Raw genomic sequence first — 20,784 nt, forward strand, 5'->3', positions numbered from 1 at the left:
GCACACACCCCACTGGGGATGTGCCCACAACCAAGGTACATGCCCTTGACCGGAATCGAGCCTGGGACCTTTCGGTCCACAGGCTGACGCTCTGTCCACTAAGCCAAACCAGTTTTGGCTGAAACTGGCTACTTAAAAAAAAATTATCCAGATTATTCAAAATATGGATCTGCATCCACTATTGTTAATGATGAACCTTGCCCTTAAAGGTGTATGGCCTGGGATATTAGCTAGAGACAAAGCTATTACAACTCTTGTTTCATTTTGTACAGTAGTTTTATTTATAAAAGTTATAAATAAAACAGACATGCAGTAATAATGGCCATGAGTTCAAACTTTTCCTGATAGAGTACAAAATTTTTTAAGTCTGGAGACTTCAGATTCACACAACAAAAGCTAACAAAGAGATATCAGTACATTCATACATGTGGAGTTTATAAAAATTTATAATCCTAGCTAAAAGAAAAAAACAAAAAATTTTATTCTCTAGGACAAGCACTGCTCAAGATATTAAACAGATTTAAGATAATAATCCAGATTTAAAACCATTAGCAGAAAAACAACTGAAGGTGCCGAAGGTATAAAGAGAAAAACACCAGCTGTCAATTGTGGTTAACAACCTCACGAAAACAGTAGCTGCACAGTATACTACAGGACATGCAGAGGCTTTGATCACCTGGTGGCCAAGAGCATGGCCTCCAGAGTCACAATGTCTAGGTTCAAAGCCCAGATCCTTCACTTAAGTGTGTGCCAATTGCATAACTTTTCTAAACCTTTTTCTTCATTTACAAAAGGGGGATTATAATACCTAACTCTTAGGGCCCTTGTGAAGATTTATGGTAAGCATAGTAGTTTAAGAGCACAGGCTTGAAAATCAGAATTCCAGCTCTGTCACTTATTAAGCTCTGTAACCTTGGGCAAGTTACTTAACCCCCAAGTGTCAGCTTCTTCATCTATAAAAGAGTTAGCTCGACATATTTCTAATACTTTAATAATACAAATTACATAGAGTTGATCTGAGAATCAAATGGGATTCTCAGTGTCTGGCATGAAGTACATAATTAATAAACTAAAATACTCAAAAAATGAGCTAAAACAGTTCATTATCTTGAGTAACTATAAAATTAAGTGGCACATTATTTCTGTAAAACATTTTTGTGGATCAATAAATGATTTCTATGTTCAAAAGCAACTATTTTTTAAATATGTAATGATAGATATGCTTTTATTCAGCCAAATTTACCAAATCCCCACTATGTGAATGTCTCTTAAAGATCTGAACTCACAGTTAAGATAGAAGTACATAATCATAACTATACTACAACATGGTCAGTTCAAATAATCAATATGTGCATAAAATGTTGTAAGAGCACCAAAGAGGTATGATCAAGGTGGAGAAGAGGGGGGAGGAGAGGAAAAGTAGCTAAAGAACGCTTCTTGGAAAGATAATCAGAACTGAGTTCTAAAGGATGAACAAGATGAGTACAGTGTCCTCAAAGAGGTATATAAATGATATTTTGGGTGAGGCAATTCTTTCCTGTGCAGGAATTTAGATGTATTGTGTTCCTTGGTCTGTGGGCATTAAATGCCTAATAGCATTGCCTAATCTTTTTGACAATCAAAACATTTCCAGAAGCCTCCCAATGGGGCAGGCTCCTCATTCAGAAACCACTGAAGGGAGTGGGAAGGAAGAAAGCACTCAGCCAATGCATTCCTAGGAAATGCAAGATTTTGGTATTACAATAGCATTTTCTTAAATGTTTCACAGCATCTTAATATACACTGTACATAAGCAATGTTTCATAGTCAAGAAAGTTTAGGAAATTCTAATTTAAACAAAAGTTGTTGTTGTTTTTTTATTACGGTTCCTCTCATTCTTTAACATACCATGCCCAATTATGAAATCCTAAGTATCTCTTGCTAAACAAATTAATTCAGATACTTTTTAGATAAATCTCTTGATATGCAAAGTGGAAAATCAAATTAATATTCATATTATACAGTATCCTATCTGAACTCAGAAACTGAACAGTGAGGAACTTTCATAATTTCCCTAATTGTTAACTATGGAACCTATCTATGGTAGAATACTTTTGAGTGGTTAGTACCCCATTGTGTATGTTTTGTGAAATACTGTGCCACAGTATTTAGTATGCAGCAAGAATTGCTGATGGATACAGGTAGAGATGTAGGAAAGAACAAGATCACAGAAGATCCAAATATGACATATTATGAACTTTTTACCTGGTTTAGACATTTGCTTTTAGAGTAGAGCCAGACTTCTCTATCTTCATCCTTTTCCCCATCCTTAATATATGGTATGTAATAACACCATTTCCCCCCCTTTATGTCTCTAAGTTTAATTACTTTTATTTAAAATATATGTATATAGATAATATTATTTTTATTGAGAAGGGAGAGATCGAAACATCAATGATGAGAGAGATTCATTGATTGGCTGCCTCCTGCATGTCCCTACTGGGAATGGAGCCCGCAACCAGGGCATGTGCCTCCACTGGGAATTGAACGGTGACCTCCTGGTTCATAGGTCAATGATCAACTACTGACCCACACCAGCCTGGCTAATTAATTTTCTTTATAAAGGTCTTATACAACTTTTTAAAATACATTTTATTTCGTTTTCTAGGAAGTCTTTCTGTCTTCCATCTCCTACACCTACTCTGAATTATGTACTCCTCTTCTGTGATTCCTCTGCACCTGTGGCACACTTTAAATATAACACTGTCCTTAATTTGTGACTTATAGGTCTGCTTCTACCACTAGACTGTAAACTCCTTGAGAACAAAGACTATCATTTCTATATCACAGCACCTAGCAAACAATTAGCACAAAGGAGCTCAACATATTTTTCAACTTTACACAAATGAATAAGTAAATGTAATCAATGAATACCTTCTATGTGTTGGGCACAATAATGTGCTGAGTGCTTAAATACATTATCATCTAACTGTAAAAGTAAGTTATCCTTTTGACACACATTTTATAAAAGCCTAATATTTGTGTCACATGGTATACTGGGCATCAGGAATACTGTAGTGATAGTCCTTTCAGCGTAATATATATGTAAACTGGGTGGCTTATAAACAAGAGATATTTATCGCAGTTCTGAGAAGTCTAAGATCAAGGTGCCAACAGATTTGGTGTCTTGTAAAGACTCACTTTGAGGTTCATAGATGGTGTTTTCTAGCTGTAATTTCATATGAAATTACAGCTAGAAAACAGCAAAGCCAGCTCTCTGAGATCTTTTATAAGGGCACTAATCCCAATCACAATGGCTCCACTGACTGCACAGAAAAAAATAGGGCAATAGGAGAAATCAGATATGCCCTGAGGTTTCAAGTATAAATTATCATTAAGTGGAGAATATTACAAGAATAGGGGCAGAAGTAATTTAAAGGGAAATATAACTATTTAGTTTAAGGCTTTCTGACTTTGTGATGTCAGTGATACATTAAGGTAAAATACTCAAGACAATTGGAAATGCAGGACTGACACTGTTGCTCAAAGAGTAGCTTGATTATTAAGGGCATCTAGTGGCCTTTTTGAAAGAACAGTTCAGTTGGGTGAAAAGAAAAAGAAGAGTGACTTTCAAGAAGATGAGTACTTTTTTTAAAAAAATATCTTTATTAAGGTATCACATATTTGTCCTCAACCCTCCATTCCAACCCCCCCGCCCCCCACTGAGGCTCCCACCCCCGTATTGTCCTTGACCACTGGTTAGGCTCATATGTGTGCGAGTTAGTACTTCTTTAAGAAAAGGCATTAAGTGATCAGAAGGAGAAAATAAAAGCTCAAGGGGATGTCAGAGTTAGGGAAGGTATTTTGTTTTTGGATGGGATTACCATGATACATTTGAAGGCAAACAGCAAGTAACCAGTGTCAAAGAAAAGTCTAAAGGTGTGTGTGCTTGTCAAATAGTGAGAGAGTGGTATATGAGATAAAAGAAAGAACAGATTGTTCTGTGCTGTTCCAGAGCGTAAACCAGAATGATGTTAGAACCTAGAGACAGTAGTTCAAGAAGGTATAGCTGAGTTCCACATTAAGAGATATATTTTGTTAACAGTAGAGTTATTTAGCAAAGGAACAAGATGCTTTACTATTAAGGATATTTAACTGAATTCTTAATCCTTTGTCAGGGATGCTGCTAGAGTAATTCTGTACTATGTGAGAGGTGAAAATAGGTTACATTTGACACTAAATTCTGACTTGTCTCATTAAGCAATAACTCCCATTTCCCCCCCCTCCCAGACCTGGTAACCTCTATTCTACTTTCTATCTTTATGAATTTGCCTATTCTGATATTTTATGTAAGTGGAATCACATTTGTCCTATTGTGTCTGGCTTATTTCACTTATGATGTTTTCAAAGCTTATCCATTTAATTTTATTTTTTAAAATATATTTTTATTGATTTCAGAGAGGAAGGGAAAGGGATAGGAACATCAATGATGAGAGAGAATCACTGATCAGCTGCCTCCTGCATGTCCTCCACTGGGGATCAAGCCTGCAATCTGGGCATGTGCCCTGACTGGGAATTGAACTCTCATCTCCTGGTTCATAGGTCAACACTAAACCAGAGTTAAACCAGTTGGGCAAGGCTTACCTAATTTGTATGATGTATCAGAACTTCATTCCTTTTATAACTGAAAACCAGTCCACAGTATGCATATACTGTATTTTTAAATATATTCATCTGTTGATAGGCACTTGGGTATTTTCCAACTTTGGGCTATCCTATATAATAAAGAGGTAATATGCAAATTGACCATAACTTCAACACAAAGATGGCCACCTCCATGGTGTCAAAGATGGCTGCCCCCATGTGGACACAAGATGGCCACCACAAAATGCAGAGGAGGGCAGTTGTGGGTGATCAGGTCTGCAGGGGAGGGCAGTTAGGGATGATTGAGCTGGCAGAGGAGGGCAGTTGGGGGCAACCAGGCCTGCAGAGGAGGACAGTTGGGGCAACCAGGCCTGCAGGGAAGGGCAGTTGGGGGATGACCAAGCCGGTGGAGTGGGGGGCAGTTAGGGGTGAACAGGCCAGCAGGGGAGGGCAGTTAGGGGAAATCGGGCCAGCAGGGGAGCAGTTAGATGTCGATCAGGCTGGCAGGGGAATGGTTAGGTGGTGATTAGGCTGGCAGGCAGAATCGGTTAGGGGTAATCGGGCAGGCAGGCAGGCGAGCGGTTGGGAGCCAGCAGTCCTGGATTGAGAGAGGATGTCTGACTGCCAGTTTAGGATTGGCCCTAAATAGGCAACTGGACATCCCTTGAGGGGTCCCAGATTGGATAGGGTGCAGGCTGGGCTGAGGGACAATCCCCCCTCCGTGCACTAATTTTGTGCACAGGACCTCTAGTTGTGAATAATGCAATGAACACTGCAGCATACAAGTATCTATTTTTTTAAAAAATATTTTATTGATTTTGTACAGAAAGGAAGGGAGATAGAGAGTTAGAAACATCAATGAGAGAGAGTCATCGATCAGCTGCCTCTTGCACACCCCCTACTGGGGATATGCCCGCAACCAAGGTATATGCCCTTGACCGGAATCGAACCCGGGTCCCTTCAGTCCCCAAGCCTACGCTCTATCCATTGAGCCAAACCGGTCTCGGCACAAGTATCTATTTAAGACTCTGTTTTTATTCTTTTGGATATATTCCTGAGAGTGGAATTGTTGGATCATATGGTAATTTTATTTATTTAGATTTTAGATTCTACATACATTTTTGAGGAACACTAAGAAAAAAATAACCTAATACAAAACTCACAATGAAATGCCAATTCATGCCCATTAAAATAGCTATCATTAAAAAAGTGTTATTATAGCCCTAGCCGGCTTGGCTGAGTGGATAGAGCGTCAGCCTATGGACTAAGGGGTCCCAGGTTCAGTTCCAGCCAAGGGCACATGCCTGGGTTGTGGGCTCGATCCCTAGTGGGGGTTGTGCAAGAGGCAGCCAGGCGGTGATTCTCTCATCATTGATGTTTCTATCTCTCTCTCCTTCTCCCTCTCTGAAATCAACAAAGGAATATATTTATTTTTTAAGTGTGTTGTTATGGATGAGGAGAAACTGGGATTCACATATATTGCTGGTAGGAATATAAATGAAATGTTGGTAGGAAAACAGTTTGGTGGTTATTCTGATATATTTCACAACACAGATGGGCCTTGAAAACATTAAGCTTAGTGAAATAAGCCAGACACAGAATGACAAATATTGTATGATTTCACTTACACGAGGTACCAAGAATAGACAAATCCATAAACACAGAAAGTAGAGATTACCGGGGGCTAGACATGGGAGAAAGAAGGAATTCTTTTTTAACAGGTATAGTTTTTGTTGAGGATGTTGAAAAAATTTTGGATTTAGATAGTGATAGTATTACATTTTATATTTATATTTAATGCCTCTGAATTGTACACTTATAAAAGGTTAAAATGATAGATATTATGTTATGTCTATTTTACTACAATATTTTAAAAACAAAAGAATTAAACATTAAATGATTCTGTGAGCCAATTAAAAAGTATCAGGACCCAATGCAAAAAGAAAGAAAAAACATTTTAGATATTTCAAACCAGAAAAGCATTTAATACAAGGACTAAGACACTTGTCATTCAAAATATGGAAGGATGGGGAATCAGGAATAGTCACTACATTATAGAAACAAAGGATACTCTGGAAGTCAAAGGTCCAAAAGCTGCTGGCATTACTGCCTCTAAAGACCAATGAAGCTGGAATTAAACACTGGAAAGCTCAGTCCAGTCACCTCAACTGCTTCCACTCACTTACAACTTAGCTAACCAGCCAAAAGGCAGTAAAAAGAAAGCTGCCCTGATCCTTTTGTCTTCCAAATTATAGGAATTCATCTAACTGATAAAACCTAAACTGCATTCACCTTTGATGGAAGGGAAAATCAGGAAATATACTATATTTAATCATTTATGAGATGATAAAATAATTTAAAAAGTGAAAATTAAAATGCATTTTATAATTAGTAGTATATGATGGTTAACTGGCAATATTTTATTTTAGAAATACAAACAGAAATAATGGTGAATCTTAGAATTAAATCTTAAATTTAATGAAATAATAATGTTAACTTCCTAATCTAAAAAAGCTCTTCAAATAAAAACATATTCTCATGTTATCTTCTAAAAGTAAAAGCTTTACATTTTTGCATTTCATACCCAGGCATTTAATCTACCCTGAGTTTGTGAATATTGTGGGATAAAAATCCAAATAAATTTTTCCTAAAATTTCCAGCACCATTTATTGAAAAGAGCATTCTTTTCTAATTTCTAGCATGTATCTTATCATAAATCAAGTAACCTACCAACTATAGGTTTTCTTCTTTCCCATCCATCACTAGACTACTCACGACAGTGTCATAATTGCATTGGAATGAGTCTTAATAAGTGGTGAAGTATGTCCTCCTATACTGTCTTCTTTGGGAGTGGTCTTGGCTACACCAGCCCTTTACTGATTTTCCACAGAATTTTAAAATTAGTTTTTAAGTTCCACCAAAATGAAACAAGACAAACCAAAAAAACCCCCTAAGGTTTAGATTGTGATTATATTAAATATATAAATCCCTTTGGGGAGAGTAAATCTATACAATATCGTCTATCAATCCACGTATATGGTATTTTGATTGAATTATTAGGATTTATATAATTCATTTCAATAAGACTTTTAGAAATCTTAGGTCATTTTTTGTTTTATTATTTTTTAAATATATTTTTATTGATTTCAGAGAGAAAGGGTGAGGGAGAGAGAGTCAGAAGCATCCACGATGAGAGAATCATCAGTTGGTTGCCTCCGCATGCCCCTGACTAGGGATCCAGCCCGCAACCAGGACATGTGCCCCTGACCGGAATTGAACCCAGGACCCTGGAGTCCACAGGCCGAGGCTCTACCCACTGAGCCAAACCGGCCAGGGCTTAGGTCATTATTTATTTATTTATTTTTAATTAAATCTTTATTGTTCAGATTATTACAGGTGTTCCTCTCCACCCTCCCCCATAACTCCCCTCCATCTGATTCCCAACCCCACCCCACACCCTTACCCCACCACTGTCTTCATCCATAGGTGTAATGTTTTTGTCCAATCTCTTCCCGCACCCTTCAGACCCCTTTCCCCCTGTGAACTGTTAGTCCAATCCCTTTCTATGTCCCTGATTCTATTATATTCACCAGTCTATTTTGTTCTTCAGATTTTTTTTTTATTCTCTTGATTTTTAGATTCACTTGTTGGTAGGTATGTATTTGATGCCTTTTTGTTGTTCATAATTTTTACCTTTACTTTTCTTCTTCTTCTTCCTTTCCTTAAAGAATATCCTTCAGCATTTCATGTAATCCTGGTTTGGTGTTGATGAACTCCTTTAACTTTTTCTTGTCTGTGAAGCTCTTTATCTGCCCTTCAATTCTGAATGTTAGCTTTGCTGGGTAGAGTAATCTTGGTTGTAGGTTCTTGTTCATCATTTTGAATATTTCTCGCCACTCCCTTCTGGCCTGCATAGTTTCTGTTGAGAAATCAGCTGACAGTCGTATGGGTACTACTCCCTTGTAGGTAACTAGTTGTTTTTCTCTTGCTGCTTGTAAGATTTTCTCTTTGTCTTTTGCTCTTGGCATTTTAATTATTATGGGTCTTGGTGTGTTCTTCTTTGGATTCCTCTTGTTTGGGGTCCTGTGAGCTTCCTGAACTTGTAAGTCTATTTCTTTCACCAGGTAGGGAAAGTTTTCTGTCATTATTTCTTCCATTAAGCCTTCAATATCCTGGTCTCTCTCTTCTTCCGGCACCCCAAAAATCCGGATGTTGGTACGCTTTAAGCCATCCCGGAGGCTCCTTACACTATCCTCACACTTTTGGATTCTCTCTTTTTGCCTCTCTGGTTGGATGATTTTTGCTTTCTTATATTCCAGCCAGATCTTTGGTGTGATTCTTGGGGCATGCTGATCTATAGTTGAGTTTCTGTATATTCTTTATTTCAGACTTTGTATGCTTAATTTCTGGCTGGTCCTTTTCCATTTTTTTTTTTTTTTTAATTTTTATTTTTTTGGTATTCTCATTAAGGTCCTTGAAGGTCTCACAAAGCTTCTTGGAGGTCTCATCAAGTTTCTCAAAGGTTTTTAGAAGATTCTTGAGTAATCTTATAAATGTGATTCTGAACTGTGCGCCGTCCAGTAATTTACTCTTCCCCATCTCTCCCATTAGTGTCATGCTTCTGTGAATCCTCATTTTGGCTGCCTCCCTGTATTGATGAAGTGTAATAGCTTTGTGTGGTCGGTGACGTATAGGAGTCAGTAGCTCAGCTTCCCCAATCACCTGAGGTGGTCACTTTTGCTATATCCCTTTGGGCTTAGTGCAAAGTCTTAATGTAATTAAGCCTTGATTGCTGTTGGTACACTGGGAGGAATTGACCTCCAGGCCAATTGTTTGTGAGGACCTGCTGTGTCCATAAGGAAGAACTGCTGTGCTGGAGACACACCGTGTTTCAGTGGGGCTTTGGTGCTCACTGAGACTGTCTCCCAAATGTGTTACTTATGGGTGTGAGGGATTAAAACTGAGCACTAGAACTCTGGTTTCTGGGTCTCAATGAGGTGCAATTCAGCTACTGTCTGAGGCCAGTACTGTTGCAGGAGCTACAGCGTGAACCACAGTCCTATCCACCTGGGATCTGTTTGCCTTAGGTTGCAATTTTGCTAAACTGCAACAGAAAGGGCCATTCATATGCAAAAGCTGCTGCTTGGAGCTTGGGTGTATTTGTAGGTTTTGCGGGGCGGAGTCTCAGGGCTTCACTAGGCTGGGGCGTGGCAAACAGCGATGGCTGCCCAACCAGCTGCCTCTCAGATGGCATCCTGGTGTCCTTGAATCTCCCCACGTCTTGCGCCACAGCACAGCAAACAATCTCAGCTCTGCAAGCAAGCCAGCCTCACTTTCCAACCCGATGGCAGACAGTCCAGTCTCTCCCCAGAAACTGGATTTCAGAGAGATCAGGCGCTTGTCTCTCTTCGGGTTGAAGAAATCACCGCCCTCCGCCAGCCGGGCTCCGCCGCCAGCCCGTATCGCGTCCGCACCCCCCCACCTCAGCACTTGTGCCCTGAATTCTCCTCTTTCTCTTTCAGTCTAGTTGTAAGGCTTCCTCTCAGCTAGTGTTTCATTGGTTTTTGGGAGATAGACATTTGTTTTATAATTTTTTTTTTAAATTGTTGTGCCCGGCAACCGTTTAGGAGTGTTTACCTACACCGCCATCTTTGTTCCTCTTAGGTCATTTTTTAGACCTATTTCTGGGTACAGCATCTTTTATGCTATTGTGAAATGTACGGTTTTAGATTTTCCTTCCTGTCTGCTGTTAGAATATAGTTTCTTGTGGAACTCATTGTTTATAAGTTGTAGATATTTTAAAATGTTTTAAATACACAATTATATAGTCTACGAATGATGATAGTTTTATTTCTCCCTTTCCAATTTTTATTATTATTTTTTTAAAATCCTCAATCAAGGATATTTTTCCATTGAATTTTAGAGTGGAAGAGGGAAAGACAGAAATATCAATGTGAGAGAAACACATCAACTGGTTGCCTCCTGCGTGTCCCAACCAGGACCCGGGCCAAGGAGGAGCCTGCAACCAAGGTACATGCCCTTGACTGGAATCAAACCCAAGATCCTTCAGTCTGCAGGCCGATGGATGATCTATCTGAGCCAAACCAGCTAGGGCCAATTCTTATGTTTTTATATTTGCTTTTTTTTTTTTTTAACTCAGTGAAAGTCAGGACTTCTACTACAACTTTAACTAGAAACAGTTTTAATGAACGACCTTATTTCTCCCAATCTCAGAGGGACAGCTTTTAATATTTCAACAGTAGTAATTATAAAACTTGAATTCTAAAAAATAGATGCTCCTTATCACATTTGATTTGCTTCGAGTTTTATGCTGAATTTTATCAAGCACTGTTTGCAACTATTCTTTGGATCATCTCTCTTCTCTAACCTGTTGAGATAGCAACCCACACAGTAGTCCCTCCTTATCCATGGTTTCAGTTACCTGTGGTAAACTGCAATCCTAAAATATTAAATGAAAAATTCCAGAAATAAACCATTCATAAGTTTTAAGTTGAGTGCTGATCTGATAATGATGAAACTCACACCATCCTCTCTGTCCAGGGTAAGATGTGAATCATCCCTTTGTCCAGTGTACCCATGCTGTATATACGCTACCTGCCACTCAGTCACTTACTAGCCATCTTGGTTAACAAATTCACTGTTGTGGTATAGTAGTGCTGTGTTCAAGAAAGCTTTATTTTACTTAATTATGGACCCAAAGTGCAACAGTAGTAATGCTGGCAATTCGAATATGCCTAAGAGAAGCTGTACAGTGCTTCCTTTAAGTGAAAATAAGTGTATGTCTAGAAAAAAATACTGCGCTGGCCAATGTTTCCCAGTGGTTAGAGAATTGGTCCACACACCAAATGATCTCTCTAGGGTCCAATTCCCTGTCAAGGGCATATGCCTGGGCGAGGCAACCAATCAATGTGTTTCTCCCACATTGCTGTTTCTCTCTCTCTCTCTCTCTCTCTCTCTCTCTCTCTCTCTCTCTCTCTCTCTCCCCTCTCCCTCTCCCTCTCCCTCTCCCTCTCCCTCTCCCTCTCCCTCTCTCCTCCTTTTTCCCCTCTCTTAAGAAAAAAAAATCAGTGGAAAAAAATCCTCAGGTGAGGATTGATAAAAAGAAAACTTTTTAAAAATACTATATATTGGGTTCAGTTCTATCCTCAGTTTCAGGCATTCAATGGGGTTCTTAGAATGTAGAAGATAAGGGGTACTACTGTACATATAGAGACTTTAAGTGCCAAACTCAGTAGTAGAAAAAGTTATACTGAATTAAATTCTCACGTACAGTAAAACTTAACTTGAGATTGCATAACTTACTGTTAATATGAGAAGTACAGTAATGGGTGGAATATTTTAAACATGTAAAGCTAGCATGTAAAAACTAAGAAGAAATGAACACTTTCAGTTATTAAGAACAGGAATGTAAGGATTATATTGAATCATAATCTTTCCTACCTGAAGTTCTGACATTATTCCCATAAAAATAGTTATATGATGTGTAAAAAAGCAATTTTAAGTTATTTAAGAATAATTAACAATAGCACTTTATCTTTTTATAGTAAAAAAGGTATAAAGGCAATAACTGGTATTTACGGAAAAAATAGCATGATTTTATAATGAGTGAGAATTTACACATTATAAGAAATCATGCTAATCTCTCTTTAAAAAATCATCATACCTACTCAAGACTCTTCCCCTCCTCCTCCTTCACCCTCTTCCCCGCCCTAATCTACAGAGAGATTTCTAAGTAGAAAATATAAACTTTAAAACAGAGGAAAAGGGGTTAGACCCAAGTTGACAATACAAAAATATAGGTTCTAAAAACTAGTATTTATAATGTAGCTGAAGCTATTAATTCCCTTTAACTTTTAAAATATATCTATAAACCAAAATAGAAATTTACTTTGCAAAAGAAATGTAGAAAATAAAGTTTAAAAGTCCTACGTCAATGGAGGAACAACCCCTAGTGGTATATTAAACTTTCAAAATACTCAAATGTAAGTGACTAATTCAAAGCACTCTAAAAATAGAAAGTCATTTTTTTCTGGTGTTATTTATTTAAAGGTTATATATTTAGTGCAATAAAAAAAATAATGAAACAAGAGTAGAGTATTTCTCCATTTAAACACAATTAAAGCATCTTTTACAATAAGGAGATGAATACTTAAACACATACACACAACAGTTGAAAATAGACTGCCAAAATGTATGTTTCTCTCTCCTTGGACATGCAGTTCAAAATTAGCAAGGTAGCCAAACACAACTGAAATAAACCTCCTTACAACATGAACAGAAGTCTGGACACTGTCTACTTCCCAAATGTCACATGACCCTGTACTGATCAGGTATTTGAGACTCATGGTTTATGAACACATTTCCTGATTTTTTGTTTTTTAATCCTTAAGTGAAAATCATGATCAGCGCTTCTGGAGATATAAAGTTAATTGAGTTCAGAGTGATTTTTATATTCTGTATCGAGGGCTTTCCCAGGACCCAGAAAGGAATATAATGTTACTGGGCATTAATTTCTCTTTCTATATGCGTAGTCTTAATATGGGAAGGAACAAGAATAATAGTTTTTTAAACCCAAGAGAAAACATGGAAACAAAAATAATCTCAGAGGGTAGAAGGGAGAGAAAAATAATTGCTTAATATCAGGGTGGAAGTTAGATTAAGAGTTTCTTCTGAATACCATACTAATTATGTATGACAGTAAATTAGGTTGGTAGGCAAAAGAAACTGAAAAAGAAAAACTATCTCCCAGAATGTCAATTCTCCACCAAATATTTAAGGAAGAAATAGAACAAATGAGGCTTTTTGGTTCTTATAGTATTAACATTAATACTATATATAATGCTTCATCTAAAAATAAACTAAAAAAACAAAAACAAAACTCCCAAAAAACAGAAAGCTTCTAAACAGGCTCACCTATTTTGAATTCAGAAATTCTATAACTATTGCTAATCCTGACTTTACAAGTAGACAAAGAGACTGAGTAAAGGACTTGAAACAATTCAACTTCAGAGGAATATAAAATCCAGTAAGGTTTATTTTAATGGCAATTTGAAGCAGAAATATAGGAAGCATGGGAACATAGGTGGATTTCATAAAACAAAGGGATTATGACAAAAAATGTTCACTAAGTTCTCAGCTAAATTAATATCAAGATGTCAAAGGACACAAAATGCACTTTTGCGATTCTAAAGGAGTTAACAAACAACTTTATGATTGGAGAAAAAGGTACAAGGTAAGTATAGTCTTAGAAAATGCTTTAAAAACAAAACAATGTAACCTGATTCCTTCCTTCTCTTCTCCATTACTCATAGAATATAGGTTTCCAGTAGTTATGATGGGATCCTAATTATTCCTAATCAGGAAAGCAAGGAACATGGAATTTTAAAAAGTCAGACTTCTATAGCCTGCTATTCTAGCATAATTTTTCTGGCTTATTATCCAAATACAATTAAACCAAGTTTGCTCTTAGGTTTACTACATTCAGGGATTCAAGCATCCACCACAATGTTCCTTTCTTATCTATTTACTAACAATTCCTTTAATATCCAGCATATACAGTGAGTGATATCAGAAGAGGTAAGTGGATGCCTAATGGAGGGAGCTCATTAAATGAGAGAGTAAAGAAAGAGAACACAAAAAATACCAAAAACACAGTTATTTTATGCTTTTGCCTAAGAGGCATGTTTTGTCCACCTTCAAATATATCCAGACAAGTATTAACAGCAATAGCCAGAACTGCAGAAGCACATACCTTAGTGGAACTTAATTTATTAAGAGTATGATGTAATCCACCCCAGTTTGCCTGGTTCATAAAAATGTGTTTTAGCACAGAGGGCCTCATTATAAAAGGAGAGCCTATCCCAGAATACTGCTTAGTCGATACATTATTATAATTACACAGCTTAACAAAGATCAATGAGATCTTAAAAACAATACAATTTTAATTGTAACCTGATTGTAAGATGCTCCCTTCTACAGATGCACAGCACAGAAACAGTTAATACCATACCCAGTTACAATGCATTTTTCATTGTATTTATTATACCATATGGTCATACTGTCCCATCTTATACCATATGGTCATAGAAAGTAGTATCAGGGGAATATAAGTGGTCAGAAGTAAATGTTTAATGCCAAAAGTATAAGCACATTCATTGGGTAAATATTTAATAAGCATCTGTCACTTACTAAGATATTCTATTTTGAGCATCTACAAATACTTACAAATATAGGACATGCAATTTGTTCAGTTCCCAACATAATTTTATGTTTAAGATGTTTGATAACAAGAGTAAAAGAAGTAGAAACAACCTAATGTCAAAAAATATGTATAGTTTAAAAATTGCAGTATATCTAATGATAGGTAAAATATTTTGCTATATAGTTAAGTTAAAAAAAATTACAAAACCACATACATTGTATTGTATTATCTATAACAATAAAAGCATAATATGCTAATTAGACCAGACAGCTGAACGACCTCTGGACAAAGCTGGGGCTGCCACCGTGCCTGCGAAGGCCAAGGGCAGTTTTCACACTGCAAGGGCTGAGCCCCTTGCACAAATTTCGTGCACTGGGCCTCTAGTAAAAACATAAGAACAGTATATGGATATACGTACATCAAAATGCTTATATAATTATATCTTAGTGGCAAGATAACAGATGATTTTGTTTACTTTTTGTACTTAGAGCTTTCTAATTTTTCAATAATGAATGTGCTTTCTCTCCATAATTAGAAATGTTTTAGTGCAGCTAAAATTTGTGAGAAACATTATTTTAAAAACATATTTCACTGTCAGGTAAGGTAAATCTTTAGAATAAAGCATGTAATTTTATGCAAGCACAATTTTTTTCATTTATTTCCATGCATGTGGCAATTAGAAGATCTCCTTAAATGAATATAAAGAAGACAGTTCAAAAGACAATAGTACATTTCAGCTTCCGCTGAATTAATACCAACTTCAAATTTAAAATTATTGCTTGAGCCAAAACCGGTTTGGCTCAATGGATAGAGCGTCGGCTTGGGGACTGAAAGGTCCCAGGTTCGATTCCGGTCAAGGGCATGTACCTTGGTTGCGGGCACATCCCCAGTAGGGGGTGTGCAAGAGGCAGCTGATCGATGACTCTCTCTCATTGATGTTTCTAACTCTCTATCTCTCTCCCTTCCTCTCTGTACAAAATCAATAAAATATATTTAAAATAAAATAAAATAAAATTATTGCTTGGAAAAATTTATTATACCACCATGACAATGAAATTTATATTAAAAAAACCCCAATTTTTAATAACTTATACTTCCCCCAGTCGAATACATTTATTAATATTATCGGCTCCTATAAAAAGTATAAAGGAAAAACTACTGTTCATTACTAAACATTAAAACCTGGGTGAAGGAGGCAGAGGGAAACACTTTTAACTAAAATTAATTATTCTACTTATTTATGCATTCATTGGTTGTGCCCTGACCCGGGATCACACCCAAACGTTGGCACATCTGGATGATGCTCTAACCAACTGGGCTACCTGGTCAGGGCCACAAATTAAAATGTGTTCATGTATCCTTAAGATTTCAGGAGATATGAATATGCTTTCCAATTATTGGCAATTTAAACTTAAATCCAACTGGCCTATAGGTACTCAAGCATTGATTCAGGAGAATTGCCTAGGAAGTGTACAAATGCAGAAACTTATGCCCTAGCTTTCACCTAATCAGAATCTTCAGAGGGTAGAGTTCAAACAACCTGGCCCTTTCAAATAAGATAATAGAGATGCTACTTTACAAATGCCTTCTCTATATCATTGCAAACTGTTCTAATAACTCTGAAACAAAATTCTCAGTAAACAATATATAATCAGAAAGTTACAATTTCATGAGCCATACACACTAATTTATCTATTCTTCTAGATACAATTTAACAAAACCATACGCCATCTATAGAGTAAAGCAAGCCTAGAGGCACCTGTGCCTGGTAAGACAAAGGCATATCCGATTCATGGAAAAAATAGACAGCAGATGTGACCCCTAGTATTTATCCATTAAAAACAATGTATTCTAAAAATAAATTTCCATGTCAACGGAACAAAGCTGTTTATAAATAAGAAGGAATGTGGAGGTGTGGGGAAGACAAGAGGAAGCTTCAGCAAGTTAAGTACCAAAAGCCAGGAAACAAGGCAAAATGAATGGCAATTGGGGACAAGGAAAACAGAATCAACTAGTGAATGGAAGAAGGGAAGAGTTCTATCCTTAGACTCCAAGAGGAAACCAAGCTGAGCAAAAATGCAAACTGTAAAGTGGAAAATGGTGTAATTTTGTTAAGAAAGAAGATAGAAGAAAATTTAGAGTAGATCAAAAGATGGTACAGAACACATCATGGGCATATATGGAGATGATCTTAAGAGGATGAAAAACAAAATATTTTGAACAAATCAATACTAATTAGAGCAAACACAGCAAATGAATTTACAAAGTAAATATGATGAAGCAGGAAAAAGAACTGCATAGGCAGAAGAAAGAATGAAACGTTGTGAGAATTGGGAAACAAAATGTAACTAGCAGGAAGGAAGGAGAACTTCGAGCACAGTCAACGGTGTAAGTCATGCAATATGCTATCTAATCAAGAATTGCAAAGCGCAGTTGTTATACTATATATTATCTCATTATTTGTAAAGTATAATGAAGTGTGTTATTTTATGTAATAAAATGCCAAATAAGAAATATGATAAACTTTATGTAATAAACACAATGTAAATAAACTCATTGGACAAGGTGATAAGAAGCTGAATAGTGCAAAAAAGAAAAAGAAAAACAGGCTGAGAGAAGCAATAGCTAAAAAGCAAAAAGTGGAAGAAAAGAAAAAAAAAACTGGGACAGAAAGAAGGACAACAGAAGGAAGGCAATCAAACCTATTATTTTTAAAAACCGGTAGGAATCAATAGAGAGGTGTGAATGGACAATGGAAGAACCACCACAAAGTGCCGGGAGTGCAAGTGAAACCTGATGGAATCTTGACAGCTTCAGGATTCTGAAAGTAATCTAACAATAGGTAACAATGTCGGGGAGCTGTGGAGTGTAGTCGAGGGCCTCAAAGAGGACTGGGGGCAAGAGAAGAGCAAAAAAAGTGGTCTTAAGTTAGGAGCCGAGGCCAGAAGGCAGGCGAGGCGGGCCGGCAGATGGGGATGGGATGAGGATGGGATGCGGGAGCACCGATCCACATTCGGAACGCAGGGTGTCCTGGGGCCGGGAGGAAAGGGAGAGTGGGAAGCAGGATTGAGGTTTGAAAAAAGTACAGAGTAAAGCAAAACCTAGGCGCTGGGTAAAACAGGTGAAGAGACATTCCCCCCCTCCCGACCCCCCCCCAAAAAAAGTAAGAGAAGTAGAAGGGAGCACGGCGGCCTGAAAAGGGGGACGGACGGCCAGGGAGAGCAGAGAGGGAAGGATGCGCCCCATCATCCCCAGGACCATGTCATCAGTACAGACACCACGGCAACGCCGGCCCGGCTCCCAGACCACATCTCCCCCCGGGATGCCGCTGCCTCCCGCCGCCCCCCGCCCGGAGTAACGAAAACATCGCAGAGATGCAAGCCTGGCCACATCCAGCCGGCCGTGACCTAGGACCAAGCAACCCTGGGACTCGCCCCCTACGGATCGCCGCCGGCTCCGCCGCCGCCTGAGGAAGCCCCCGCGCGGGGGTGCGGGCCGGGGAAGCCCTGGGCCAGGGTGTGTGTTTACGTAGCGGGGAGCTGAGTGACGGAGAGGGACCGGGGGAGGGGGAGGGGGAGGGGGGGACACCCACCTCCCATCCGCAGAGCACCCGGGAGCGGCTGGCTGAGGGCACCCGAGCCCCCAGCACCCCCTCTTCCCCCCCAAACAAACACCCGCCGGCCGAGCCGGCGAAAGGGTGCAGGGGGGCGCCGCCGGCACTCACCTCCTCGGGGATGGCGGGGTCCGCAGCCGAAGAGGCCGCGGCGCCGGCGCCGGCCTCGGGCTCCATGTCCCCGTTGAACAGAGCCTGGCCCTGCTCCGCGCCGCCGTCGCCGCCGCTCAGCGCCGCCGCCATCTTATAACCGAGAGCCGGGGCTCGAGCGGCCGCTGCTGGGCGGGGAGGGGGAGGGAGGCGGAGGGCGGGGGGGGGAGGCGGAGGCGGAGGCGGGGGGCGGCGGGGGCGACGGCCGGGCGGCGCCGGCGGCGGCGGGAGGGCGCTGGGCCACCTCAGGAACCGGCCCGCGGCTCCCGACGCAGCCAAGCCGGAGGGGATTGGAGGGGGGGCGGGGGAAGGGGGCGGAGACCACTAGAAGTCGCCGCGGCGGTGGCGTCACCCGTACGTCACGGCCGTTACGTCATCCCGGGTGCGTGACGTAACCCCGGGAGCGCCCTCGCGCCCCCGCCTGGGGAGGCTTCCTTCGCGTCCCGCGGCGGCGGCGGCGGTGGCGGCGCTCAGCGGTTTCTCTCCTTCCGCCGCCGTTTCCATGGCTTCGGTTTCCCCCGATCGATTCTCTCCTCTTCTCGGTCCTAAGCCGGTGCCGTAGCGGAGGGCTCCCCAGCCGAGCTGGAGGAGAAGTTGAAATCCTAGAGGGAGGAGGTTTCGGGGAAGCCCACACTGCTGTTATTTCCTGTGCCACGAACGCCCCTGTCACAAAAATTAAGACGTGAAACCCCGAGGTTGAAACTAGCGGCCGGGTAGCATTGGATGGAAACGTATTGAGGCACAACAGCCAACTTGTCAGGGGGATGGCGTGTACCCTCTTCGTGAACGGATTTGGCCTGTTGAAGTGAAGCTAGATGGGAGTCTCAAAGGTGTTTGGCTCGTTGTTTCCATCGCTGGGGAATAAAATGTTTCCTCCTAGAATGTTTTTCCGTTTCCCAGGTTCACTCACTGAACAAATGCCGGCGATGGAGCGCTTTTTCCAAGGGCTAGGGCTTTGCCCAAGGCACAGAATATTCTAGACATCTGAAACATCAACACTTTGATCATGTTTGTGTTGAGGAAAACCATTCAAAATATGTTAAATACCGTCGTGCTTTATTTTTATAGCAGAACATTCCAAGGCATTCTCTGTGAAAAAAAAAATGCGCATGGAAACTTATTAAGGAAGGAGAAGTAAATTCCTTGGGAGAGGCTCAATGACAGAATGGAATTAAGGAAACCCAGCTCGTTATTAAAAATACATATATTCTTAAAGGAAAGGGGGACTATTCAGGGAGGAGAAAAAAATTTTAAGGAAGGGAGAAATAGTAGTGACAAACAGTAGAAGTTACTGTAGCTCCTGATGGTGGAAGTTAATCGCTAAAGGAACTTAAACCTCAAGACATGAGAAGCCCTGAGTGGACTCTGCACTTTTGTGCTTCCCATGAATGGGGAGGTCACCAATGACCTCATCGTATTCAGGATGATTCAAGTGATAGAAAGCTGTCCTACTGACCCCTGAAGCAGGAGGTTTGCATATTGATAGTCAACATGAGCCTGGGAGCTAACCCTTACTCCCAAGGTAAGAAGTTTGCCAGGCTGCTTGGTTAATCAATATACCAATATCCCTCGACATTGAAATTTACACACACACACACAAAAAATCCTACTGAATGAACATGGTATGCTTTATTAGTATCATTGTATTTTCAAGTAGGGAAGTCGCCTAGAGGAACTAAATTTAAATAAAAAAGTGGCTTGGGCCGAAACCAGTTTGGCTCAGTGGTAGAGTGTCGGTCTGCGGACTGAGGGGTCCCGAGTTCGATTCTGGTCAAGGGGCATGTACGTTGGTTGCGGGCACATCCCCTGCAGGGGGTGTGCAAGAGGCAGCTGGTCGATGTTTCTCATGGATGTTTCTAGCTCTCTATCTCTCTCCCTTCCTCTCTGTAAAAATCAATATATATATATATATATATATATATATATACACAAAAAAACCCCCAAAAAAGTGGCTTGGAAAAGTAGAATAAATGAAGATGATCATAAGGAATAATGTCATCAAGCTGTAGTCTGAAGTGCCCTCTTTATTATAAGGATGTATTTCTAAGAAGACTAAAATAGCACAGTCAGCCAATTTGATTTCATCTGACACAAAACTGGCAGGTTTTTAAATTTTCTAACTGACTTATTTCATTTCTAAAAACCAGCCTCTGAAAATATTACATCATTAAAACAT

At 39.6% G+C, this 20,784-nt stretch overlaps 1 protein-coding gene across 9 annotated transcripts in view; it reads right to left on the reverse strand.

Annotated features, from left to right (window-relative positions):
- BRAF (B-Raf proto-oncogene, serine/threonine kinase) overlaps positions 1 to 18,793 on the reverse strand; it is a 124,352-nt gene extending 105,559 nt beyond the window's left edge. For 2 of the 9 annotated variants that reach the window (XM_045577536.1, XM_045577528.1), the window contains exon 1: positions 18,570 to 18,786. In XM_045577536.1, coding sequence (XP_045433492.1) covers positions 18,570 to 18,701 — 132 coding nt within the window. In that variant the 5' untranslated portion in view covers positions 18,702 to 18,786. Of the gene's footprint in view, positions 1 to 18,569 lie in introns of all 9 variants that reach the window. The other 7 variants (XM_045577525.1, XM_045577529.1, XM_045577522.1 and 4 more) reach the window with 7 other exon arrangements.
- Positions 18,794 to 20,784: the final 1,991 nt, after the last annotated feature.

This window comes from Pipistrellus kuhlii, unplaced genomic scaffold (assembly GCF_014108245.1).
Source record: "Pipistrellus kuhlii isolate mPipKuh1 unplaced genomic scaffold, mPipKuh1.p scaffold_m20_p_10, whole genome shotgun sequence".
Classification (NCBI taxonomy): domain Eukaryota; kingdom Metazoa; phylum Chordata; class Mammalia; order Chiroptera; family Vespertilionidae; genus Pipistrellus; species Pipistrellus kuhlii.